This window comes from Hippocampus bargibanti, linkage group LG03 (assembly GCF_051943395.1).
Source record: "Hippocampus bargibanti isolate YZ-2025 linkage group LG03, ASM5194339v1, whole genome shotgun sequence".
NCBI lineage: Eukaryota > Metazoa > Chordata > Actinopteri > Syngnathiformes > Syngnathidae > Hippocampus > Hippocampus bargibanti.
Window position 1 is genome coordinate 6,579,662 of NC_142736.1, and position 27,448 is coordinate 6,607,109.

A 27,448-nucleotide genomic window follows, 5' to 3' on the forward strand; every position below is an offset into this window, starting at 1 on the left:
CTTACCTTCTATTAAAGGACAACCGACACCACTTTTTTGTTTCCTAACCGACATCAGAAAAACGTTATACAGCATCTAAAATACCCAAAACAGGCAGAATGATATTTTTAGTCAAATGCAAAACACCAATAAAAATGACTTAAAGTGTCCAAAAACTACTTCAAATTGAACCCGGAAGTGACCAGTTTCAGAAGGTCCTGTCCCCTTGTTCAAAAGTCAAAGTCAGCTTTATTGTCAAATATGCTAATATGCATGACATACAGCACAGATGAAATTACTTACTGTCCTCTCAGACCTAGCATGCAAGGCACTTATAATGACTTTAACAAACATAATAAACATGAAAACGCCAATTTGCCGGGAGAGGGGAGCCGCTGCGTGTTCACACGCCGCCATCTTGGGAATGTCACGCCAAGACGTCTTGCCTTGCTCGAAAATCAAAACAATGGCTTCAGATTCGGAGAAGATGCTTTCTTGTTACTCATCCAGTTATGAATATGATTCAAATACTTCTGAAGAGGAAAGCATAAATGTTTACAATCGATTAAATAATTTATTCCGTGTCATTTTGAGGCATCTGGACAGAAATGTAGACAAGACTTCCTGAATATTCAGCGTGAGTCTTAAAACATAAAATATAGCTATATGCGGTGGAATCTTTGTAAAATACGCTCAGTAGGAGTCACTTTGAAGCGATTTTACAAATTATGGACACTACTTGTCCGGAAGTGTCGGTTGTCCTTTAAGGCACAGCTCCATTATGTTCAATCCCAAGGATTAAATAATCATTTTGTTCTTACTTTTTATTCCTGCTTCATTAACACCTTCCATACTTATTTCTCATGCTTTTTTATGGTGATACTAGAGCAGCGTCTTCAATCGGAGATAAATTGCTTTGTGTGTTCTACACACTTGGCCAATAAAGATAATTCTGATTTTGATACACTTCCTTTTGGATATTGCATTATTCGCTGTCAACAGTCATTGTCAATTGCTGGAGTTCTAACTCTTAATCTCCAATCCTGCAGTCCGTCCTCAGGCCTCAATTTCCATCGACAAGTTGTGCAACAGCACAATTCTGGAGCTTGCTGATCAGCCTGTGGGTTGGCAATCTGGTGACCAGGTGGTGGTCGCCAGCACCGACTACTCCATGCATCAGACTGAAGCGTTTGACTTAATACCTTGTTCGACCTGTACACCTAACCAGGTCAAAGTGCAAGGTGAGGAATGTGTGTCACAGCACAATCTTCTCATCTCATCTCTCATCTCATTAGGGTCGCGGGGAATGCTGGAGCCTATCTCAGCTGTCTTCGGGTACGAGGCGGGGTACACTCTGAATTGGTTGCCAGCCAATCGCAGGGCACACAAAGACATACAACAGTCACTCTCACACTCACACCTAGGGACAATATGGAGTGGACAATCTGCCTGCCATGCATGTTTTTTGGCGTGTGGGAGGAAACCGGAGGACCCGGAGAAAACCCACGCGGGTCCGGGGAGAACATGCAAACTCCACACAGGGAACGCGAACCGGCGACCTCTGCACTGTGAAGCCGGTGTGCTAACCACTCGGCTACCGCGCCCCAGCACAATCTTAAAATTTAAAATACTTTGCAACTGAAAAAAGCTGATTCTTTCTTCATCAGGGATGAGAATTTTCCACTGATGGGTGGATTTCCGACTTTTTCTGACCAAAATGACCAGCTAAAACTAAATATGTATTCTCGCTATTTCACTGTTCATTTCCTGTTTCGGCTTATGTTGGCGGAAAGCGCAATTTTGATGGGATGATACTGACGCCGGTTGGCGGAAAGTGACATTTTGATTGGATGATCTTGAGTTAGGTGCCGTTGATGTCGAAACAAGTAAACGACCCCTTTTGAATAAGCGGACAAGTAAAAAAAAATCCACTTGAATAGACCGAAGGATTCACCTTTGTGGAGAGAACAGGTTCTAATGTGATAGATTCTAATTTTCAACAAAACAATATCATCAATGAAACAGTCGAATGTCAGTGGCACTATGACAAGTCCCATGCTAACGTTAGCATTAATATACTGTGAGAGGAAGCAGAAAGCAAGCGTGCAAGCTTATGAGCAGTGTGCAGGCTAGCCGGCAAGTTGACTTTCATTCCAATCATTTGGGTGGATTTTAACCAATCATGAGTAACAGAAAACCATTCATATTAATGGTGAGTATTATCACAAAGTTATTTAAAAAAAATACATTCTGACATTTTTTTGAAATCACTCTGGCCTCCCTGTGTGGAGTTTCATGGGCCCGCGTGGGTTTTCTCTCCGGCTTACTCCCACACTCCAAAAACATGCATGGCAGGCAGTTTGACCACTCCAACTTGTACCTAGGTGTGAGTGTGAGAGTGACTGTTTTACGTCTTTGTGTGCCCTGCGATTGGCTGGCGACAAATTCAGGGTGTCCCCCGCCTCGTGCCCGAAGACAGCAGAGATAGGTTCCAGCACCCTCCGCGACCCTAATGAGGAATAAGCGGTACGGAAAGTGGATGGACGGATATATGCGATATATGCCTTTTTTTCAGACTTTTTTCTCATTTGTCATTCTCATCGCTGCTTCATGAATTCTTTATTGTATTTCATGACTAGTTTGGTCTGATCAAGCTTCAAGTTTTTGTGTGCAAGTACTACATAAATGGATGGATGGATAGACAGATACAAATTAAAATTCAAGTCAATTCATTTATTCATTGCTGTTTAAGCCCTGTTCTGTCACGATCTGGTTGGCGACCAACGGGTGGCCCCGCCGACACCTGCGCAGGTGTTGATCTTTCAAATCAGTGGCAGTTAAAAGGACTCCCGGCACGACCATTCCGTGTCGGGTCATTGTATGTGTTTGCTTCACCCTGTCAGGTTTGTTTCATCTTGGCAGACCTTTACTCATGGTTTTCTTTGATACTTTGTACTTTTCTGTTCGGATGACTTTGAGGTTTTAGATTTTGTTCCTGCTGACTTTATCTTAATACAATTTGTCAAATATCATCTTCTGCTCCCTCCTGCCTGCTTTTTTTGGGATCCACAACCACCATCACCACCTCGCAAACCGTGACATGTTCAATACAGGGCCGAAAACAGGATTTCACGCAGTGGCACAGTGACATGAGAGTTTGATTTTAGAGAGATAGTTCCAGTGTTTTTTCAGCATTTCTGAATGATAATTGCATGCTCTTTGTATTGGTGAGATCCCACAATCATGTATTTCTATATTTCTGCTTGCAATGTACATAAGTGTGACTCTCTCCCTCCTGGGCCCCCCTTACACACATAATCCTCAAAATATGTGTTTCATAGCCATTACCACAACCTATTAACTGGCTTGTTTTCTTGGGGTCGTATCCAGTGATGTTATTTTAAAGACCTACTTCATGTCCAGGTGAAGGTCAACATTACCAAAACCCCCAAATGAAAGCGATTCGCCTTGGTTCATGTAAGAATATCAGTTACAAGACCTAATGAAACTGTGATTGGCTGGCAACCAGTGCAGGGTATATCTTGCCTGAGATACAAAGGACAGCTGGAACAGGCTCCACTTCCTTTCAATAAATTATTGACAAGCGTGCAAATTCAATCTATCACATAAATCCAAGATTCAATATTCAATAGGTCATGGTTTTCAGTTTGATACATTTGTATTCTTTAAACATGAAGCCAAAAATGTTCTTTTCAATAAAATGTGTCACTTGTTGCCATTGATATAGCTTATTTTGAACTGGGTCACGGGGAGTTGCTAGACCCCTGACCTACAGTAGATGGTCAAAAAAAGCAACCGTCCTTCATTTTGCAGCGTCTTATACGACCTTGTAAATCATGTTTTCAACATGTCGATGCAATAGCATATTCTGCACAATTTACCAAGGTATAGCTACAGATGTGGAATGAGTCTGTGGGCTTGTGTGTTTTTAGTTCAATGGGGGTCAGATCTGAACAATCGAGAGCTGTGTTGGAGTCAGTGAAAAGTGTTTGAACTGACTCAGTTCCAAGGGAAAGCCACAACCTGTATCCTGTAGGCATGTGTTTCTTAATGGGTCTATTCATGATGACTTAAACATTAAATATATACAAGTTATCATAAGACGCAAGCAGCGGTCATTTTTGTTTGTCCAAAAAAATCATGTCTTATTTTGTTTTCTGTTTATGCTCAATTACATTTATGTGTACTTGTATGGTTACACAAATGGATTTTGGGCCTGCTTTGTAAGCTGATTCATGTGTCTTTTTAAACAGTGCACAGCAGAGTCACAATTACCAAGGGTTTATATGTATACTCACGTGTATTTCCTGACACCCATATCCTAAACAACTTTGGTTTTTCAAGGTTGGGGGCCAGCGGGAATTGTGTGTGTGTGTGTGTGTGGGGGGGGGGGGGGGGGGGCTGGTACTAGATGAAATACAGTTTTTGATTTTAATTTGATTTGTGATTTTAAATTTTATAGCAATTTTATAGCAATTTAAAACTGTTAAGTCATGTAATTTTTATGAACAAATGAAGTACATTATAGAACAAAGTGTAAAAGAGGTACAAAAAATATAGGCGGAAGCTGTAACAAAGCGATTAACAAGGACAGCTGTCTTATAAAGACGCTCCCCACCTTACGAATGAGATGCATTCCGAGTGGTCGTTCGTAAAATGAATTTGGTCGTAAGTTGCTTCATTACTATATTTTGTATGGAATGTATGATTAAGTCAAATACTGAACGAGTATATGAAGTATAACACACAGATGCTGTACCAGTCGTAAAATAAATTCACACCCACTGTAGTACGACGACATATTGTCACGTTCCGACGGCGACAGTGGCAGCTGGGAACGTTAGGGATTGGTGGTGGATCACTAAGCAGGTGACAGAAGCGTTGGTGCAGGCAGTAGATTTATTAACAGAAAGCACGCGTCCAAGATGACACGGACCCGGTAAAAAGTTTGTAGAACAAGCAAAAGTGACAAAAACAGCAAGGCTAGTGGGTGGGCGGCAGCAATCCACCCAACCACACTAACTAACAAAATAAAAAGGCACACGATGGTGAAAAACAGCATATAAACAGACGTGATCGTGGCTAGATAATTGGATTGGATTGGATTGGTTGTGCCTTTATTAGTCTCACAGTGGAGAAATTTACATTTCACAGCAGCAAAGTGAATTCTCGGGCGAAGCAACCCACGTACTGAATAAATGTTCAAGGTACGGGCCAGGCGCGAGGCGTACTATCTTCCGACGCTGGGTAAGTGCCAGTGTCGGGTGTAAATGTCCAACAGTCAGTGATGAGGGAATTGACAGCAGCTGGCGGACGTCGGGAGCGGAGGCCCCGCCCAGCTGTCAACTCGCTCATGACAGTACCCCCCCTCAACGGACGCCTCCTGGCGGCCCACCCGGTTTGGACGGGTAAGCCTCATGGAATGCCCTCAGGAGCGACGGGTCCAGGATCCAGGCTCGGGGGACCCATTGACGATCCTCCGGTCCGTAGCCCTCCCAGTCGACCAGGTACTGGATGCCCTTGCCCCTGCACCGCGAATCCAGGATCTCCCGCACTGTGTAGTCCTCCGTCCACCATCTGCGGGGGGGGCAGGAGGAGGGGCCAAGGGGCTGGATTCCACCGGTTTGATGAGTGAGACATGGAAAACCGGGTGGATCTTCATGGAGGCGGGCAGCCGGAGTCGGACCGCGACCGGGTTGATGATGGCCTCCACGGTGAAGGGGCCCGCGAATCGCAATTCTGGCCCACCTGGTAAGCCGGCGCGGACGGCGACGGCGATCCTCAACCCTCTGGTTCCGGGCCGCCCTGCGCGATAGGGCTGCCCTGGTCTCCCTCCATACACGATGGGCCCGCCGACGATGGTGTTGAATCGACGGGACCTCCACCTCCCCCTCCTGTGTGGGAAAGAGCGGCGGCTGATAGCCATAGGCCGACATGAACGGCGACCGACCTGTGGCTGAGGAGACCAGGAGATTTGCCTTTATTAGTCTCGCAGTGGAGAAATTTACATTTCACAGTAGCAAAGGAATGAAAGTAGAAAAACAAAATACAGGAGCTGCTGGAAAGGCAGCCACTCTCGCGGCGCCGTCTTGAAGTCAAAAGAACAAAAAAAATAAATAAATAACAAATAACATGACAACACAAAGACAGAGAGTCATTCATTCTGAACCACTTTCTGTACCCTCTTTGTTACACAAAGCAGTTCCACATGAAGGAGGAGAGGATCAAAGCGTCTCTTCACCAGTGGATCAGGGACATCATGGTGGAATGTGCACGTCGACTACAAGCTAAATGTTGAAAGTAAACATGCAGCTGTAGCATCCATAGACGAAGAGACGAAGAGATTGTCTCACATCTCCTGTCCCACATAAATCCGCTTCAATTCCATACCGCGACAGTTCCACATACGCATCGGCGCTCCTTCTTATCGCGGGCTCGTCAAGCCATGTATCCATCCAGCCGCAGACTGCCCAACAGCACCGACCTTCCACTGAACAAAGCGGGGCTGTGAAGATGCTGCCCATTACAGGCGCAAAAAAGCACAATGGCCCCTGTGGTGTCCAGCGATGACAGTCGAATGGCACCGACATTCCTCCCATTCAAAAACAGTACTGGCATATTCATGCTGCCGAAAAGGTGCAACCGCTCAGCACAGTCTCCTCCTTGATGAATGTTGTGGTCAAAAATGCTGAAAAAGAATCCGTATCCATTCCACACGACGCAAAACCACACAAAGTGACAAAAGAAAACACAAAACAATACAAAAACAACAACAAAAAGCAAGGCTCATGAGAGCACTTGCTGACGGATGCCTACTCGGGCACCATCTTGGACTCCTCGGATGGACCAGGCCGAAGGACGATGGAGACACACGCAGCGCAGGGCCGCCTCCAGGTCGTGGTTGTTCCTCTCGGTCTGGCCGTTGGACTGTGGGTGGTAACCGGAAGGCAGGCTGGCCACCGCCCCCATGGACCGGCAGAAACGCTTCCATACCCGGGACACGAACTGGGGCCCTCGGTCCGACACGATATCCATAGGGATCCCGTGGAGACGGACGACGTGGTTGACCAAAAGTGTTGCCGTCTCGATAGCGGACGGCAACTTGGTCAACGGCACGACCGACTTGGAAAACAGGTCCACTATCGTGAGGATGCCCGTCTTACCACGGGATGGGGGGAGACCGGTGATGAAGTCCAATGACATGTGGGACCAAGGCTGCGGTGGTACAGGTAGGGGGCGGAGCAGTCCTGCCGGGGATGATGGGGAGCCTTGCCACAGGCGCACGACGGGCAGGCTTTAACGAAGTCCGCTACGTCGTCGCGGAGCCGCGGCCACTAGGATCGCTGGGAGATGAGGTGCTCGGTGCTGCTCATCCCTGGGTGATAAGCCACCTTGGAGGTGTGCCCCCACTGCAGCACCTCCGAGCGCAGCGACTGGGGAACGAACAGTTTGCCTGTGGGACAGTTATCGGGAGCCGGGGTACCTTTTAATGCCTCGAGGACCCTCCGTTCTACTTCCCACTGGAGCGCCCCCACGATCTGGCGGCTAGGCAGGATGGGTTCCATGAGGTCTTCCTGCTGGCTCGTGTATCCGCGAGAGGGCGTCGGGCTTGGTGTTTTTGGTCCCTGGACAGTAAGTGAGGTTGAAGGAGAAGCGGGTTAAGAAGAGCGCCCACCGTGCCTGGCGCGGCGAGAGAAGAAGGCCCAGGGGTGGAGCTCCTGGTCGACTGAGGAGCGCTGGGAGATTACCGCCCCAACTCCCGAATCCGAGGCGTCAACCTCCACAATGAATGTGGCGTTGGGATCAGGGTGATGGAGAACTGGGAGGTGAGTGAACGCCCGTTTAACCAGACGGAACGCGGCGTCCGCCTCTTCCGTCCACCTAAACGGGGTCTTAGTGGAGGTGAGTTGGGTGAGAGGGAGGGCTTTCCGGCTGTTGTCACGGATGAAGCAGCGGTAGAAATTGGCGAAGCCCAGGAAACGCTGTAGCTGTTTGCGACAGGTGGGCGTGTTCCATTCTACCACCGCTTCGGTCTTGGCGGGGTCAGCCCGGATCTGCCCCCGCTCCACGATGAAGCCCAGGAAGGATAAGGAGGGAGTGTGGAATTCACATTTCTCGGCCTTGATGTATAGTCGGTTCTGCTGCAGCTGCTGCAGAACCAGCCGGACGTGCTGGCGATGTGCCTCAAGGGATTCTGAAAAAAATAAAATGTCATCCAGATATACAAAACAGAAAATGTTCAGAAAATCCCTCAAGACGTCATTAATAAGATTCTGGAACACTGCGGGTGCATTGGTTAGGCCAAATGGCATCACCAAGTACTCGAAGTGCCCCAGTGGCGTCTTAAATGCGGTCTTCCACTCGTCCCCCTCCTTAACCCGAATGTGATGGTACGCGCTCCAGAGGTCCAGTCTCGTGAATACGGTCGCGGCCTGGAGGGACCCGAAGGCGGAATCAATCAATGGAAGCAGGTATTTGTTCTTCATTGTTATTTCGTTGAGTCCATGATAGTCCACGCACAGACGCAGCAATTTGTCCTTTTTGGCAATAAAAAAGAACCCCGCTCCCAAGGGTGACCGCGATGGCCGAATGAGCCCGGCCGCGAGTGAGGAGTCAATGTAGTCCCTTAGAGCCTGTTGTTCAGGTTGGGAGACCTTGTAAGTGGAGAACTGGGGAACAGAGCATTGGGCTGGAGGTCAATGGCGCCATCGTAGGGATGGCGCGATGGCAAGGACAGGGCGCTGTCCTTGCTGAACGCCTGTCGTAGGTCGACCTGAGGCAGTGTGTGTAGCAGAGGGGGCTCCATCCCCGAATGGTGGGTCCGTCCCATGAGATGGCCGGATTGTGGGTCCCCAGCCAGGGTAAACCGAGCACAATGGGAACCGAGTGGGAAGGCATCACGAAGAACCGTCGGTATTCTACGTGGTTGCCTGAAAGTACGAGTTGAAGCGGCGTTGTTTAACCTCGGCCAGTAACCGACCGTCGAGATCGAGTACGCTCCGACTCACCCCCTGCTCGACCACCCGACAACCCAACGCAGAAATCTATTAAACAACCGTCGGCCCCCGAAAGGGCATGGTCCTGGTGGGGCCGTGGATTACGGCGTCCTTAACGGGACCCGTAGTTTGGGAGGACGGGGCGACGGGACAGTCACTGGAGGGCTTTCCAGGAAGTCCCCAGCTAGGACAGTCAGGGGCCCGGTGTCCCGATTTCCCACAGAGCTGGCAAGCCGGGCCGGTGTTGCGTTGCTCCGGCTGCCGCGGAGCGGCCCTTTCGCCCCCCATCTCCATAGGCTCCGCAGCCGCATACCCCCCGCGCAGAGAGGACCGGGCACCGCCCCCTCAGGTCCCCGTCGGCGGCTTGGGGTTAGCCTGGGCAGCACGCTCCCGGGTCCTCTCTCACATCCGGTTGTCCAGCTGCAGCGTGAGTGAGATCAGCTCGCGAAGGCGACGGAATATTCCGCCGCCGATCGGGTGCCCTGGTAGATCCACAGCTGGCCCTCTGCTTCATGCCCACTCACCGGGTGATGGAACACCTGCCGCAGCTCGGCGATGAAGTCCGGGAAGGAGGCTCGGAGCTCCGGCCGAGATTCTCAGACAGCCAACGCCCAAGCGACTGCCGGGCCGGCAAGCAGGCTGGTAACATACGACACTTTTGCCGCATCGGTGGTGTATCGGTGGGTTGTTGGTCGAACACTATGGAGCACTGCAGCTGGAATTGCGCACGGCGTCCGGGCTCCCCTCCGTAACAGGCGGGGTGTGGGATGTTGGGCTCGCGGCTCATAGTTTGGCAAGGGGCGGCCACCGAGGCGGAGGCACCACTGGTCTCTAGTTTCTCTACCCGTTGAGCCAATCGGGTGATGTCGCGGCGAACCTCCGCGAGGGCCGGCACCAATTGACCGAGCTTCTCCGCCTGCTGAGCGAGGACGGAGAAGATACGGTTACTGTTTGCGGGATCCATGGTGGTCGGAAGATTCTGTCACGTTCCGACGGCGACACTGGCAGCTGACGAGTGGGAACGTTTGGGGATTGGTGGTTGATCGCTAAGCAGGTGACAGAGGCGTTGGTGCAGGCAGTAGATTTATTAACAGAAAGTGCGGGTCCGAGATGACACGGACCCGGTAAAAAGTTTGTAGAACAAACAAAAGTGACAAAAAACAGCAAGGCTAGTGGGTGGGCGGCGGCAATCCACCCAACCACACTAACTAACAAAATAAAAAGGCACACGAGGGTGCAAAACAGCATATGACGCGATGCATATAAACAGACGCGATCGTGGCTATTCAGCACGTCCTGAATAAATGTTCAAGGTACGGGCGAGGCGCGATGCGTAGTATCTCCGACGCTGGGTAAGTGCCAGCATCAGGTTTAAATGTCCAACAGTCAGTGATGAGGGAATTGACAGCAGCTGGCGGACGTCGGGAGTGGAGGCCCCGCCGAGCTGTCAACTCGCTCATGACACATATATCCTTGGGTCTTCAGTAAGCCATTATTGAATAAAATTACTTTTTGTTATGCATCGCGTCCTCCTGGAGCGTTAACCGTGAAGAGGGATTTCCCCCCAACCCACGTCCTCTACACAGCCAATCGTAAACGAGCTCGGCGCCTCCTCCTCAGAGCGTGAACTGGTAAGAGGAATTTCCTCCCTGCTCACATACTCTACGCAGCCAATCGCAAGCGAGGTCGGCGGATCGAGGCCTGAACTCGTTGGCAACACTTCAGTAGAGCCAGGCGCTGATTGGTCAGCATTGGTGTCCGTCGCATAAACATTGGGCCCTTGAAATCTCAAATGTGTCTGTGTGCATGCGTGTGCATGAAGCACAGGACGCAGCGAATTGCAAGCGAGCTTGGGCGGAAAAAATGCGCGCAATACAAAATCTACCTTACAGGATCTCTGTCCAAACATTTTTTTGATATACCCGTAAAAAAAAATCTTATTTTCTGATGATGATACTAGTGCAGCGTGTTCTACCAGAGACACATTCTTTGTGTGTTCTACATACTTGGCAATAAATGATTCTGATTCTGATGTACAGTTTTTCGTAACTCGAATGTTCGCAAGCTGGGGAGCGTCTGTACAGGAAATAAAGGAGTCACAAAGATAGTAGAAAGCACCAGGGATCAAAACCAAGATCAAGTCAGAATCATGCTGAGTCGAAGAGCACAACTGTGTTTTGAGACGGGTTTTCAAGAAGTACATTTGAAAGAAGTGTGTCAGCAGTAGGTTGATACAAGTTGTCCTTTTAATTGTGATGGTTGGAGTTCTTTAGACCGTATTATCTGTGCTTCAAAAATGTTTTTTTTTGGGGGGGGGAATGTTTGGCATTACATTTAACAGTTTTAAAATATACGTCCAGCTTCAATGTAAACAAGCCCAGCAGTGCTCAATGTACCGGTAGGTGGAAACTTGGCAGACACATCGAATATATTGATTAATTCGATTGATCATTACATCCCAAATATGTATTTATCACCCCTGATTAAAATGATTGTAGAATACGTGCAACCATGTTTAATTAATTGTTATTAATTTCTACATCCATTCTATTTCACCATTTTTATTCCATTTTATTTAACCACCTCATTAGCGGATTTTTGGCAAGCCGCAGAGCACAACCTTTGCATGCAATTGAGCACCACAAATGTTTATTCAGCAGATGAGAAAGTGTTACGCTTCAGTAATCAAATAACACATTCAAAAATGTGACAAGTTTGTTTCAAGCGTGTTGCACAACTCTGGGTTTATATAATTGAGCAACTATTGATGTGAGCATTAAGGCAGGCATGTTAACCTTTTCAGGGAAAGTGGTTACTACATTGGACAGCCAATCTTTTTATCAGGTTACATGGTGCATCAGAATCAGAATCATCTTTATCGCCAAGTATGTAGAACACACAAGGAATTTGTTTCCGGTAGAACACGCTGCATAATAGGGTTAAGGAGTAATATAATGCCCTCCGCAGTTCTCAAAGCCCAGCTCTTTATGCATGTGTGTTTGTGTTCCCAGGTAAAGTCCAGTATATTCACATGGGTGAAGAGGTAGATGGGGTAGACATGAGAGCGGAGGTTGGTCTGCTGAGTCGTAACATCCTCGTCCGGGGTGAAATGGAGCCCAGTTGTTACGGCAACGAAGCTTGCAAATTCTTTGACTTTGACACTTTTGGAGGACATTTGAAGGTATGCTATTCGTACTAACATTTTACTGAATGTGGAAGTATTAAACAAGGTATTTTATCATTGTATTTTTATATTTTCACTGTTATTTTTACTTGCGTCTGTCAGGGTCATTATTAATAAATCAGGAATCATAAGTAAGAACAAAAAGATTCTTTAATCTTTGGTATGGCACAAAATATAAGGGGAAAAGACAAAAGAGGTGTTTGGGAGGATGGGGCTACTTATAAAGACGGGCAGGATGTGCCGTCATGACAGGAAGTCTGAGAAAACAAAATGATATCAAGATGGACAGAATGTGACGTCATGACAGGAAATCCGAGAAAATAAAACGATGTGTAAGGAAAAGTTGTTTAAAATGTGTTCGTAATCGCTGAAAATTTAATTATTACAATTAAGTTACAACCGGCCAACGGCTGTGCGTTCAACTGTAGTTTGGTCAGTGTTTATTTTTCGTTTTTTTCGACTTTTCGTCTATGTTTTCAACTTGGAAACCAAAGTAGGGTAGGAAAGCTTAGACTGTGACACGATGCTGTCACATACATTACCGCCACCATGTCTGATTCCTCGCTGATGGTCACAGCTCACTGTTGGTGACCATCACATCACAGTTGTTGAGCAAGTGCCAATTATATTCACAACAATGTTTTTTTATATTGGATGTACAGTGATGCCTCAGCTTACAAACGCTTTAGCTAACGAACTTTTCGCCTTACGAACGTTAAATTCGTGAGAATATAATCTTGGCATACAAACTATTTTTTGTGAAACACACACAGCGCCGCAATGAGTGATGTGTCGTTTGCGAATGAGCCGGTTCTCTGACGTTAAAGCCGCACGTGATTGGTCAAGATCCGTGGTAGGGGAGGGAGGGGACACACGCAGCAGGACACATGCAGCAGTGACAGAAACACAGAGCTGCACATGAACAGGAAAGGAAGACGACAGCTTGAAAAAAAAAGGGAAAAAAGTGAAAAGGTGAGAAAATGGATAGAAAACACAGCGAAAATTAGACTGGTTTCAACTTTATTGATAGTTCAAAGGCACATTGTAGAATGCAAGTTTAAAATATCCCATAAATCACGCTCCACAAATAATCCGCACACACCATCTGTACAATTTAAAGAGAAAAGAAAAGCAAGGGAACCAGCTATTAATGAAATTTCTAGTGTGTCCTGCATCTGTTGCTGTTGCAATATCACAACTTGATATGTATGAAGATGTACAACCCAGAGCTCCTTGAGACACTTTATGCAAAAAGCTATCAACCCAGCTAAACAGAACACAATTGAGGAGGATCTAGGTAAAATTAGCGGAGAGAAAGCACAGCAACTTCACTCGGATATTGTCAAGAGGCAACCTGGAAGTTTGTCATCCATTGATGATTTCAAGGCTAGCCACAGATGGTTCGAGAACTTTAAACTTTGTACAGTCATAGATGAGAAGGTTTCTTCAGCTGTCGTCTGTAATTTTTTGAAGGTGTCGGACGTTTCGCATCCTATCCAAGAGGCTTCGTCAGCGAACTAAAGTCTTACTGGTCGTATCGGCCCTATTTATATATCCCTAATGTCCAGACATGGCGGTGCCGGACGCAGCTATGATAGGTCCCTACTCTAGCAGAGGACCACTCCCTGTGGCCCTACTAATTGTTCCTACATTCCTGACTAACAACTGGCCTGTTTGCCCCCCTCCCTCCGGTATCACCTCGTCAGCATTACGAATGTTGTCTAACCTGTTTTGCCTAAGCAGGCTATTGTATGAACGATCCAAATTGAACCTCACCCCACCAGACCGTTTTAATGAAGGATTTTGTTGTTTTATGAGAATCGCTTCTTTTACTCCCCTTTCAAACCATCTATGTTCTTTCGCTAAGATTTTAACCTCATTGTCGTCAAATGAGTGGTTGCTCGCTTTTAGGTGCAAATGTACTGCCGATTGAGGCCCACTCGTATTATCCATGCGATGTTGATAAAGTCTTTTTTTGAGAATTTGTTGAGTCTCCCCAATGTACTGCTCTTTACAATTTTCATTCTTACAATGTATAGAATAAACTACATTGCTTTGTTTTTCATTTGGCAGCCTATCTTTTGGATGCACTAATTTTTGCCTTAACATGTTTTTGCCTTAACGGTTTGAAATAAATAGGAATTTTGTGTGTGAAACTCCTGCAATGTAAGGCACTGCTACTCCTTTCCTTTTTGTATCTTGAGAATTTTTGGTTTCCTTCCCTATTCTTTCTTTCTGACATTTGTTGAATGACCACTGAGGGTACCCAATTAGTGAGTGCTCTCCTGATATGTTTTGACTCCTTTTCTCTACCTTCAATGCTTGTTGATATTAGTTTAGCCCTATGCTGGAGGGTCCTGATAACTCCTAGTTTGTGTTGTAAAGGGTGGTAAGAATCAAAAAGTAAGTATTGGTCAGTGTGCGTAGCCCCCCTAAAGACTTCTGTTTTTAGCGCTCTGTCCTCTTTTATAATTACTTTACAATCCAAGAAGGGTAGTTGGTTCTCTTTAATGTCCTCACGAGTAAATTTAATGTTGATGTCTACTGAGTTGAGGTGATCTGTGAAGGATTGAATTTCTTGTCTTTTTAATTATGACAAAAGTAACGTCCACATATCTAAACCAGTGTCTAGGTTTTGTCCCCGGGAAGGATGTGAGGGCCTGTTTCTCCATCTTTTCAATGTACAGATTAGCCACTATGCGTGAAACTGGTGAGCCCATAGCATAACCATGAATTTATTTGTAAAATTTCTCCCTTTAATGCTGATGTAACCGGCCACTCCATTCCATCGAGCATCACAAAGGTAAATAAAACGACTTTATTAAACAGCACAGTTTATTTCTTTAATTACAATACCAAAGCACATTTATTATACATACAATAAGGTGTAGTTTTGTGTAGTTTTAAGGCTTATTTAGTAGAAAATTGTGTTTTATAGGGACCTGAGAACGGATTATTCTCATTTTAATGGTTTCCCCTGGGAAATTAATATTTGGAATACACACTTTTCACCTCAAACACACTTTCTGGGAACCAATTAAGTTCGTAATCCAAGGTATCACTGTGGTTTGTAACTCCCTCACTTTTGTTTAACAGGCAACACAGTTGTTGATGCTCTTCAGTTGTTTTTTTCCCCCCAGTGGTAACAGAATGCACATTCATTCAGGAGCCACTATGTATCTCATGACAGATATCTTTTATACAAAACATGCTAAATAATAAAAACTATACATGCAGTCTGGAATAATAAATTCAGTGATGACCTTGAGAGACAGGGAAGTACGTGGGAACACAAGTCTGCCTTCAAGTCTCTGTCCGAGGAGTGAACTATCATATCCTATTAGAGTCTAATTGGATAGTCTAATAATTAGACTCTTGTATTACATTTCATCCTGTCCGCTATTGCTCATGCACACTGTGTGTGCAGCACTTTTGGTAAAACAAATCGCACATACACGAATCGAAAAGCCCAACAAAATGTGGTTGAGTTAATTCCTTGAGAATAAAATGAGATGGCGCCGCGAGAGTGGCTGCCTTTCCACTTTATTTTGCACTTTCATTCCTTTCATCACTTTGGTGTGAAATGTAAATTTCTTTGAGACTAATAATCTCCAAACACTTTTGGCATAGGTGCTTTTATAATCTCCAAACACTGCAAAGTTCTTTCATTTTTCTGAAAAGCTGTGATCCATCAAGTTGAGTAACGGTGAAATGGCTTTTTTTCTGGTTACATCGATCTAGTTGTTTTTGTCAGTTTTCTTTGGCTGTCTGTCAAAGCTCTTGTAGCTGTTTTCATCCCTTTATCCCCTTTTGCTCTCTTTTCCACTCCCGACTTCTTTCCTCAGAAACACATTCCATCTCCTCACGTTGCTCAAAAGGCTTTGCAGTAATCATCATACATTTTATTGCAAGACTGACTGATTTCCTCTGCTGTCATTAGGTAGAGCTAGGTTTCAAGGCTGTACATATATCTGGTGTGGAGCTCCAACACATGGGCCAGCAAACAATGGGACACTACCCAGTCCACTTCCATATGAATGGTGAAGTGGATGAGAAGGGAGGTTACAACCCACCTACCTATGTCAGTGATCTGTCGATCCACCACTCATTCTCTCGCTGTGTCACCATCCACAGCTCCAATGGACTTCTGGTGAGTTCAGCTCTTGTATGGGAACATTACAGTGTGAAACAAAATACGCATACAAGAAAAACGTGTTCCTCAACAGAAAAAAATGCTTTGTTTTGCTTAATTCTCGTCTTTTCAGAAAAGCCATGTGAGCCTGTTTGAATCTGGCTACAAAAGCTTCAGTTCAATTTGAAATTACAGTAAAGTCTCGTTATATCGATATCGGATATATCGATAGTCCCGGTTATATCGATACTATTTCTATGCACGCACAGAGAAAATTACATGCAAACAGGGTCGGATATATCGATAGTCCCGGTTATATCGATATTTTTTCGGACTCCCTTGAATATCGATATAACGAGACTTTACTGTATTTAATTTCTATTTAAAATAGTAAAACCTCAATCACTCTAAACTAGATCGCATAAAAGCCATTCATTACTCTCATTGTCATAACAGTTGCTCAAATACATCTAGCTCTATTTCTTTAGTAATCGGTGTCTATCTGCAAAGAACGATAAAACAGATCAAATTGCATCGCAAAAATGTCTATTAAACTATCAGACTCTGAACCAATGTCATTTTGAAGCGATTCTATAAGGATTAGAACAAAGAAAAAGACTCAATGTTAATTCAATGAGTAACCCAACTGTTCATGTACTGTATATGACTTGGATAATCTTTACCTAGAGCACAGGTGTCAAAGTCAAGGCCCGCGGGCCAAATCCGGCCCGCCACATCATTTTTGTCCGCCCGCGAAAGCAAATCAAACTTGTTAAATTCCATGATTGCTAAAATCTGAGCCAAAATTTCATATTTTTGGATGTCAACCACAATAAAAGTCATTATTCTTGACTTCAGATTTGAAAACGAGTTATTCATTAATTTGCTGTGTGCTCTATATGTAATATTTGAAGGGATTTAAACATTGTAATGGTTTCCCCAAATTCATAACAGCCCTCGAGAGGAAACCATAACTACAATGTGGCCCGCGGCAAAAAATGACTTTGACACCCCTGACCTCGAGTATGCCATGGATCTTCAGATAAAATCCGAAGTGGTGTTGCTGTGTGTGTGTGTGTGTGTGTGTGTGTGTGTATATATATATATATATATATATATATATATATATATATATATATATATATATATATATATATATATATATATATATATATATATATATATATATATATATATATATATATATATATGCCCAACTAGTCTACATGTGTTTTCTGGACTTGGAGAAGATGTTTGACGTTCTGTGGAAGGTACTTCGGGAGTATGGGGTACAGGAACCCCTGATATGGGCCGTTTGGTCCCTATACAACCAATGTCAGGCTTTATTTCGCATTGCTGGCAGTAAGTCGGAATCATTTCCAGCGAGGGTTGGGCTCCGCCAAGGCTGCCCTTTGTCACCGATACTGTTCATAACATTTATGGACAGAATTTCTAGGCGCAGCCGAAACGTTGAAGGGTTACATTTTGGTGGCCTCAGTATAGCATCTCTGCTTTTTGCAGATGATGTGGTAATGTTGGGGCCTTCAAGCGGGGCTCTACAACTCTCTCTGGAGCGTTTCGCATCTGAATGTGAAGCAGTTGGGGTCAGAATCAGCACATCCAAATCTGAGAACATGGTTCTCAGTCAGAAAAGGGTGGAGTGCCTTCTACGGGTCGGGGAGATCTTGCCCCAAGTGGAGGAGTTTAAGTATCTGGGAGTCTTGTTCACAAATGAGGGGACGGGGGAGTGAGAGATCAGAATCAGAATCAGAATCATCTTTATTGCCAAGTATGTAGAACACACAAGGAATTTGTTTACGGTAGAACACGCTGCACTAGTATCGTCGTCAAAAAAAACTGCTAAGTGGCACTATACAGTTCCATTTTGGCTACTGTTGAAAGAGTTCAAAGAGTTCAAAGAGTTAATGGCTTGGGGGAAGAAGCTGTTTAAATGTCAGCTGGATTTGGTGCGCATGGATCGGTAGCGCCTGCCTGAGGGGAGTAGCTGGAAAAGGTGGTCGGCATGGTGCGGAGGGTCCAGTAGGATTTTCCGCGCCCTAGTTTGGATTCTTGCAGTGTGCAAGTCCTCGAGAGTGGGTAGGGCGGTGCCAATGATTTTTTCCGCCGTCCTAACTGTCCGTTGAAGTCGGATTTTGTCCATTTTTGTGGCGGCCCCGAACCAAACGGTGATGGAAGAACACAGGATGGATTCGATGACAGCCGTGTACAAATGTTGCAGCACCTCCTGTGGCAGGCCATGCTTCTTTAGCAGCCTCAGGAAGTACATTCTCTGTTGGGCCTTTTTCAGGATAGAGTTGGTGTTGACCTCCCACTTCATGTCCTGGGAGACTGTGATTCCCAGGAACTTGAAGGTCTCAACGGTTGACACCAGGCAGTTGGATAGTGTGAGGGGTAGCTGTGGTGATGGATGTTTCCTGAAGTCCACGATCATCTCAACTGTCTTGAGCGTGTTCAGCTCCAGGTTGTGACGGCTGCACCAGAGCTCCAGCTGCTCCACTTGTTGTCGGTACGCAGACTCGTCGCCGTCTTTGATGAGACCGATGACCATGGTGTCGTCTGCGAACTTTATGAATTTGACAGCTGGGTGCGTTGAGGTGCAGTCGTTCGTGTAGAGAGAGAAGAGCAATGGAGAGAGGACGCATCCCTGCGGGGCTCCAGTGCTCGTGGTTCGTGTTGTGGATGATATATTTCCCAGTCTGACCTGTTGTGTCCGTCCTGTCAGGAAGCTGAGGGTCCACTGGCAGATCGTAGGGGACACGCCAAGCTGGAGAAGTTTGGGGATGAGGAGTTCTGGGATGATTGTATTGAACGCAGAGCTGTAGTCCACAAACAGGATCCTTGCGTAGGTTCCTGTGTTGTCAAGGTGGTCGAGTATGTGGTGCAGTCCGATGTTGACTGCATCCTCCACAGACCTGTTTGCCCGGTAGGCAAACTGAAGAGGATCTAGCAGAGGTCCGGTGATGTTCTTTAGGTGGTTCAGCACGAGGCGTTCAAAGGACTTCATGACCATAGACGTCAGAGCGACAGGTCTATAGTCGTTCAATCCCGAGGGTGCTGGTTTCTTTGGAACTGGGACGATAGTAGACTGTTTAAAGCAGGATGGGACTTCACACTGCTCCAGGGATCTGTTGAAGATTTGTGTGAAGACCGGAGCCAGCTGGTCAGCGCAGACTCTCAGGCAGGAGGGGGACACTCTGTCAGGTCCTGCAGCTTTCTTGATCTTCTGCTGCTTGAAGAGCCGTCTAACGTCCAGTTCGTGGATCTGTAGGGCAGAGGGCGGAGATACGGTAGTTTCTGGTAATGGTGGGCAGACCAGGGAAATGGGGGTGTCCTTTTCAAATCGGCAAAAGTATGTATTTAACTCATCAGCCATACCATTGTTGTACACTGCTTGGGGGGAAGGTAAACGATAATTTGTTATTGCTTTCAGGCCATTCCACACCGATGCAGAGTCGTTAGCCGAGAACTGTTTGTTAAGCCTCTCCGCATAACGTTTCTTTGCGATGTTCGCCGCTTTTAAATGCAGACTCTTTCTCTTTCCTAAGCTGCCTGAGTTTGGGAGTGAACCATGGCTTGTTGTTGTTGAATGAGCGGAAGGACTTTGTTGGTACACACATGTCCTCACAGAAACTGATGTATGATGTTACAGTGTCTGTGTATTCATCCAATGTGCCCGTTGAAGTTTCAATCAGTCTTTTCAATCAGTACAGTCTAAGCATTCTTGTAGCGATAACTTTGCTTCATCTGTCCATGCTTTAACTGTCTTGACGACCGGTTTTACACATTTGAGTTTCTGTTTGTATGTGGGAATTAAGTGGATTAAATAGTGGTCAGAAAGACCCAATGCTGCATGCGCAACAGACCGTTATGCGCCTTTGAGTGCTGTGTAACAATGATCTAGAATGTTTTCTCCTCTGGTGAAACAGTCAATATGCTGCTTATATTTGGGAAGTTCACGGTTCAAACGTGTTTGATTAAAATCGCCCAAAATGATCAGGGGTGATTCTGGATATTTTAGTTCGAGATGGTTTACATGGTCGGCTAGCGTTTGTATACATGCGTTAGCATTAGCTTGTGGCGCGATGTACACGGCAACGAGAATAAAGGAAGCGAACTCACGTGGCGAGTAGAATGGCTTGCAGTTGAGAGACAGCGATTCCAAACCAGGGCTGCAGTGTGCGTCGAGCATCGTGACATCGGTGCACCATTCTTCGTTGATGTAGAAGCATAGTCCACCGCCTTTGGATTTCCCCGATTGCTCCGTGTCACGGTCGGCCCGAAGGAGACGGAATCCGGGTAGGTGTAGCGCGGAATCCGGGTGGCGGTCACTAAGCCAAGTCTCAGTGAAGCACAGCGCAGCAGAGCGGGCAAACGTTTTATTGGTCTTTGTGAGAAGCAGAAGTTCGTCCATCTTGTTTGGTAGTGAGCGTAGATTAGCGAGGTGGATCGATGGGAGCGGCGTTCGAAATCCACGCTGCCGTAGCTTGACGAGCACGCCGGCTCTCTTCCCCCTCCTACGCCGGCGTCTCAAAGCTCCGTACAGAGCTGCTACGCCGCTCGCGAGCAGCCCTGAAAAACCTTGTAGATTTTGGTGTGTCGGTGAAAATAGTCCAAGAGTGGATTCCCCAATGCTCAGTAACTCTTCCCTCGTGTAACTGAGTTGCGTAGGATCGCAAAAAACAAATGAAAATGACAAAACCAGGAACAATACTAGGGAGTGTGTGACCGAGGCTGCCATCCGCGGCGCCAGATTGACAGGCGGATCGCTGTGGCGTATGCTGTGATGCGGAATTTTTACCGATCTGTCGTGGTGAAGAAGGAGCTGAGCCAAAAGGCGCAGCTCTCAATTTACTGGTCGATTTACGTCCCAACCCTCATCTATGGTCACGAGCTATGGGTCGCGACCGAAAGAACGAGATCAAGCGGCCGAGGTGAGCTTACTCCGTTGGGTGTCCGGGCTCTCCCTTAGAGATAAGATGAAAAGCTCGGTCATCCGAGAGGGGCTCAGAGCCGAGTCGCTTTTCCTCCACATAGAGAGGAGCCATATGAGGTGGCTCGGGCATCTGATCAGGATACCTCCTGGACACCTCTCTGGTGAGGTTTTCCGGGCATGCCCCACTGGCCGAAGCCCCCAGGTATGATCCAGGACATGCTGGAGAGACTATGTCTCCCAGCTGGCCTGGGAACACCTCAGAATCCGCCAGGATGAGCTGGAAGAAGGGGCTGGGGAGAGGGATGTCTGGGCTTCCCTAATGAAAATGCTGCCCCCGCGACTTGACCTCGGATAAACGGCAGAAGATGGTTGGATGGATAAAATTGTTCCCCATACATATAGGGAGCCAATACAATGACTTTAACATTTGTGGTATATGCTTTCTCCCTCTGGCTTTTGTTAGCTCATGTACTTCTGAATTCTGTAAAAGCGGAAGTCTATATGTTGTTTTCTTTCAAAGACCAGGAATTACCATTATCAGTATGGCGAGAAATCTCATCTCTCATCTCATCTCATTTTCCGTACCGCTTATTCCTCATTAGGGTCGCGGGGGTTGCTGGAGCCTATCTCAGCTGTCTACGGGCACGAGGCGGGGGACACCCTGAATTGGTTGCCAGCCAATCGCAGGGCACACAAAGACATACAACAGTCACTCTCACACTCACACCTAGGGACAATTTGGAGTGGTCAATCTGCCTGCCATGCATGTTTTTGGAGTGTGGGAGGAAACCGGAGGACCCGGAGAAAACCCACGCGGGTCCGGGGAGAACATGCAAACTCCACACAGGGAGGCCGGACCGGGACGCGAACCGGCGACCTCTGCACTGTGAAGCCGGTGTGCTAACCACTCGACTACCGGGCCGCCCTATGGCGAGAAATGACATCACCAATATGCTTCAATTGTCTTTTCAAAAGAGAGAAACAGGTTGACTTGTTATTTAAATGGTGCAATACTCAACAGAAAGCCAGTTGCACAGATGATCATCGAATATGGCATATTGCAAGGAGGTGCTCTGTTTGCAATGCTGGTCTGCATCGGTCGAAGAAGACAGAGAAGTCAAAGCTTAGTCCTCTGGGGCTTCTATCAAGTTGCTTTGGATGTCGCTTTCTTCCAGCACGCATAATTCCAATGATCTGTTCATCAGAAGGCTCTACGAAGCCTGTTAACATCTTTGATGATTTGAATCTGATATTTTAGAGGAGGGAGACATTTTCAACTTGGCGGATTGAGGCCCCCGTTGACACCCCTGCACACAATTGGAGACAAATGAAATGGGCATGATGTGAAAGACAGTTTATTCATCAAATCCAATTTCATTTGAAAACATGTGTGTTCTTACTGTCTGAAACAAAAACAAAAAGAGTAAAGTAAAACCTTCTCCTTTGCAGGTAAAAGACGTGGTGGGCTATGACACCCTGGGGCATTGTTTCTTTACAGAGGATGGTCCTGAGGAGAGAAACACATTTGATCACTGTCTGGGCCTCCTGGTCAGAGCAGGCACTCTACTGCCCTCAGACAGAGACAGTAAAATGTGTCGAGACATCACTGATGGAGCATACCCAGGATATATAGCCAACCCACGGCAAGACTGCAGGTAACATAATAGCAGCAGAGTGGTTAGTCCTTTAAGAGGGTACAATAAGATTATTATCTCTACTATCGCGGTACTTATGTGCTTCAGAATCATTTAACACTGACAGAAATTGAACCTGCTCTGGCCTTTCTGTGTGAAGTTTGCATGTTTTACCCGGGCATGCGTGGGTTTTCCCTGGGTCCTTTGGTTTCTTCCCACATACCAAAAACATGCTTGACAGACTGATTGGACTCTCCAAACTGTCCTTGCATGTGAGTGTGAGTGTGGATTGTTTTTCGGTTCTGAGCGGCCTGCAATTAGTGTACACATGGTTCAGGGTGTACCCCGCCTATTTGAATATTTTACTCTTTACCAAGAGACACCATGCCGTCTCAAACATATCACCATGTCAATTCCACAAACAACACGCATATACCCCAGCTAGTGAATTTCTCCTTCTGTAATGTCATTGTGCCCGACGGACCACCTTGATTTTAAAGGGAATGAGATGATGAGAAGTAGGGGAAGAGATGCCCATTTCATGGTAAGATCAGAGCATTGTCAACAAATGGTGAGAAGTTTTACTTTACAATATTTGAATATTGGAGATATGCACCAATGACCATTTTGTGTTTGGGGGACCTTTTATCGAGCATCTTCATCTTTATTAAGATCATAGAGTTGCTTGTTCTGCAGCCACAAAGGGAGACAATCCAGTGTCTTATAGTGCCAGTCACAATTACAGGGGGTTGTGTCAGGAAGGGCATCCGACGTAAAAGATGGGCCAAAACAAACATGCGAACCAAACCTCTGAAGATGGAGGTTATTGATTCGCTGTGGGGACCACTGAAGGGAAAAGCCAAAAGGAAAAGAAGAAGAAGAAGAGGTGTGCCACTTTGCGTCTTCTACTATGTTCCATACCACAATTGCGCACATACTGTAGGTGCCGAAACACGTTTCTATCTGCGCTTGTATAAAGGTTGTAGTACGCCGCACATTATTTGAAATGATCAAAAAACGCTGACACAAGCGGAAATGCAGACAGCTTACCGCACTTGTGCACATTTGGTTTTATCAATCTGACCGTATGCAGCAACAAAAAATATATACGATTGAGGATTACTTTTGCTGGACTGTGGGGAAAGTAGTAGCGATAGGCAGCAGCATTGTCGTTGGATACCAGCAGTTGAAAAAAACTGGATTTGAGTCAAAATGGTCTTTGTAAGATCGGTTCCCAATATTTTTCCCCGTATAAACGTTGTAGTATGCTGTACATCATTTGAAATGATACCATTTTTTTCAGTTAGACTGAATGCTCCCCACGACGGCATGAACATAGTGCCCATTGTCAACATATTTCCTGAACAATTTTCTCAAGAATGCTAAATCTTCATCCAAAGTATTCAATGAGAATAGGGCAAATTCTTTCAGAAAACCACATTTTTGAGGAGGTGAAACACATTCAATGCTCATATATAAATATAATGATATGCAATTAAAATTAAACCGAATTCAAAGGCATTAAAAATCAGTTTAGTTACTAACAATGGGGTGTATTCTTAGGGATACTTTAAATTCCAATTCTTTCTGTCAGTTAAAGCTTTTCGGTGCATCACATGCAGGTTGCATGACTATCTTGTCAAACTGACTCTGCCTTAAACTGTAGAGCAAAAGCAAAACTTTTGGATTGATAATGTCGCTGACATTCACTTAAACGTCATTCAGATTCCTCAGTATTTAAGTATAAAAAGGGTATATGCTTTCTGATGTGTTCTGAGGCTGGGTTGGTGGAATCCTTTGTGTTTGACTGAATTTCCTCTCCTCTTTCATCCCGGTATATCAATTCATGCATACATTGTCACATATTTTAACGATTTGGAATATCTCCCACATTCCAAAAACACGAATGACACTCTGATTATACACTCCAAATTGACCCAAGGTCTGAGTGTCAGCGCGAATCGTTGTTCGTTTCCGTGTGCCCTGTGATTGACTGGTTCTGTGAGCCGTCACCTTAATGTGGTGGAGGGGTTTATGTGTGATTATCCTAGGACAGGGGTGGGCAAACCTTTTGACTTGCGGGCCACAATGGGTTCTAAAATTTGACAGAGGGGCCAGTTCAGAAGCATTTGGAGGGAGTGTTTGGGCCGGATATACTAAACCTAAAGCATTAAATGTAGTGTGTGCAAACCTCATAGCACAGTAAGAACCCTACAACCCAATTTATTAACTGTCTTTCAAATGTGAAAAATGGCCCTTATCAGTTAATAAATTTGTCTCAAGGAATATGCAAGATATGGAATCACTTTCCACATTCAAAACTTATTATTACACAACAATTACTCAATGTCAGTAACATCTTCGTGTATTAAATTCCGCGAAAATTATGGATGGATTATCCTGACTGCACGCTCTACAAAGTCGCCACGGACGCCCTCGGCTTCACGCGCAACACAGTACACGTGTATCATTGCCAAGCACACAGACATAGGCTGGCTGTATTAAATATCCTACCTGCAGCTACCTGCAGCTGAAATTTGCATACTCGGCACGGCAGCCAATCAGAAGCCTGCTTTGTGCTTCGTAATTTCCCGAGCATTATAAGGTCGTGCATTTGCATATCATTTTCCAAAGTAGATGCACCGAACCTCAGCACCAGAAGAAAGATTCAAAAGAAGCTAACGAAATTTTATGACGCTACAAAAAATAAACGTATATTATACCGTGACTGTAAAGTGTACTTGAGAGTTTTGAAAGCCGCTTAGTGGCATTTAGCAGACAACGCAACGCAAAGATGGCATTGTGCACCAGTGAATGGACAAACGTAAACTAGAGCGTAAGCTTCGGCAAGGTATATTTACTGTATATTGAGCATGGGAGCATTTGTGATAGGTCCATCCTTAATTAAAAAAAATCCCTTATATTATATTAGTCGTCTTATTGTGTTTCAAGTTGTGAAAAATGGGGCAGGCAACTTTTCAGAGTTGTCTGCCCTGGTTTTTCTGCCCTGCTGTCCGCTAATTTTTTTGTCATGAGTTTCAGACACTGTTTTTACTGTAATTTGGACAAGTTCGGCGGCCGGATCAAAAGGCCTAACGGGCCGTGTGTGGCCCGTAGACCGTAGTTTGCCCATGTCTGTCCTCGGAGCTAAGTTGTCTGGGGCTTTATGCCCCTGGCAGGGTTACCCATGGCGAACAAGTCCTCTGTGATGGGCCAGACCAAGTATGACTCAAAAGACCACTTATGAAGCAAAATATGAATGGATCTGGTTTTCCCTTGCCTGGATGCAGGTCCACGGGGCCCCTCTGTAGAGCCTGACCTGGAGATGGGGCTCGTTGGCGAGCGCACTGCTGGGCTCAGCCCGAAAAGGGAACGTGGGTCCCCCTTCTCAAGGGCTCACCACCCATTGGAGGGGCCAGAGGAGTCGGGTGCATTGTGAGCTGGGCGGCAGTCAAAGGTGGGGACCCTGGCGGTCTGATCCTCGGCTGCAGAAGCTAGCTCTTGGGACGTGGAACGTCTCCTCTCTTAAAGGGAAGGAGCCCTAGCTGGTGTCCAAGGTCGAAAAGTTCCGACTAGATATAGTTGGACTTGCCCCCACACACAGCCTGGGTTCTGGTACCAGCCCTCTCGAGAGCGGTTAGACTCTCTTCCACTCTTGAATTGCCCACTGTGAGAGGCGTAGAGCAGATGTCGGCATACTTATTGCCTCCCAGCTCGCCGCCTATATTTTGGATTCACCCGGTTTACGAGAGGGTTGCTTCCCCCCGTCTCCAGCTGGAAGTGAAGAACAGTCTCCAGGAAGTTGGTGAATCTCTCTCTACCATAAAAAGAAGACTTCATGAAAGTAAATACAGAGGGTTCACCAAGGTGCTAGCCATTCATCAATCCCAAAAATAGACAGGCCAGACATGACTTGCCAAAAAACACCTCAACAAGCAACGCTACTTCTGGAAAGGTGTACTTTGTACAAATGAGACAAGGATAAACCTGTGCCAAAATGATAGGAAGAAGAAAGTTCGGTGAAAAAAATGGAACAGCACATGATCTATGAAACATGGTGGAGGCTGCATGATAGCATTGGCATGCATGGCTTCCAAGGGCATTACATTACAACAGATAAAAGTAGCCGGATGAATTCTGAACGATACATGGATATACTGTACTCTCTGTTAATTAAGATTCAGCCAAACGCTACAGAATTAATCGGACGGCGCTTCACAGTGCAGATCGACAAAGACCCAAATCATACAGCAAAAGCAACCCAGGAGTTTATTAGGGCAAATAAGTTGAATATTCTGCAATGCCTAAGTCAATTTCCAGATCTCAACCCAATTGAGCGTTCATTTCACTTGCTCAAGACCTGGCGGAAAGACTCACAAACAAGAACTCAAGACTGCGGCTGTGAAGGCCTGCCATCAAGCATCAAGGAGGAGGAAAGCCAGTGTTTATTGATGTCCATGGGTTCCACCCTTCATGCGGTGTTTGCCTCAAAACGATTTGCAACAAGATATTGACATCAAACATTTTTGGTTAGATTATACTGAATTG

General features: G+C 45.9%; 1 protein-coding gene across 1 annotated transcript in view; it reads left to right on the plus strand.

Annotated features, from left to right (window-relative positions):
• The window catches only part of cemip (cell migration inducing hyaluronidase 1), a 121,679-nt gene that overhangs the window by 34,796 nt on the left and 59,435 nt on the right, over positions 1-27,448 (plus strand). The window contains exons 10-13 of the mRNA XM_088991758.1: positions 1,029-1,220; positions 12,008-12,177; positions 16,121-16,330; positions 22,716-22,921. Coding sequence (XP_088847884.1) covers positions 1,029-1,220; positions 12,008-12,177; positions 16,121-16,330; positions 22,716-22,921 — 778 coding nt within the window. The remainder of the gene's footprint in view (positions 1-1,028; positions 1,221-12,007; positions 12,178-16,120; positions 16,331-22,715; positions 22,922-27,448) is intronic.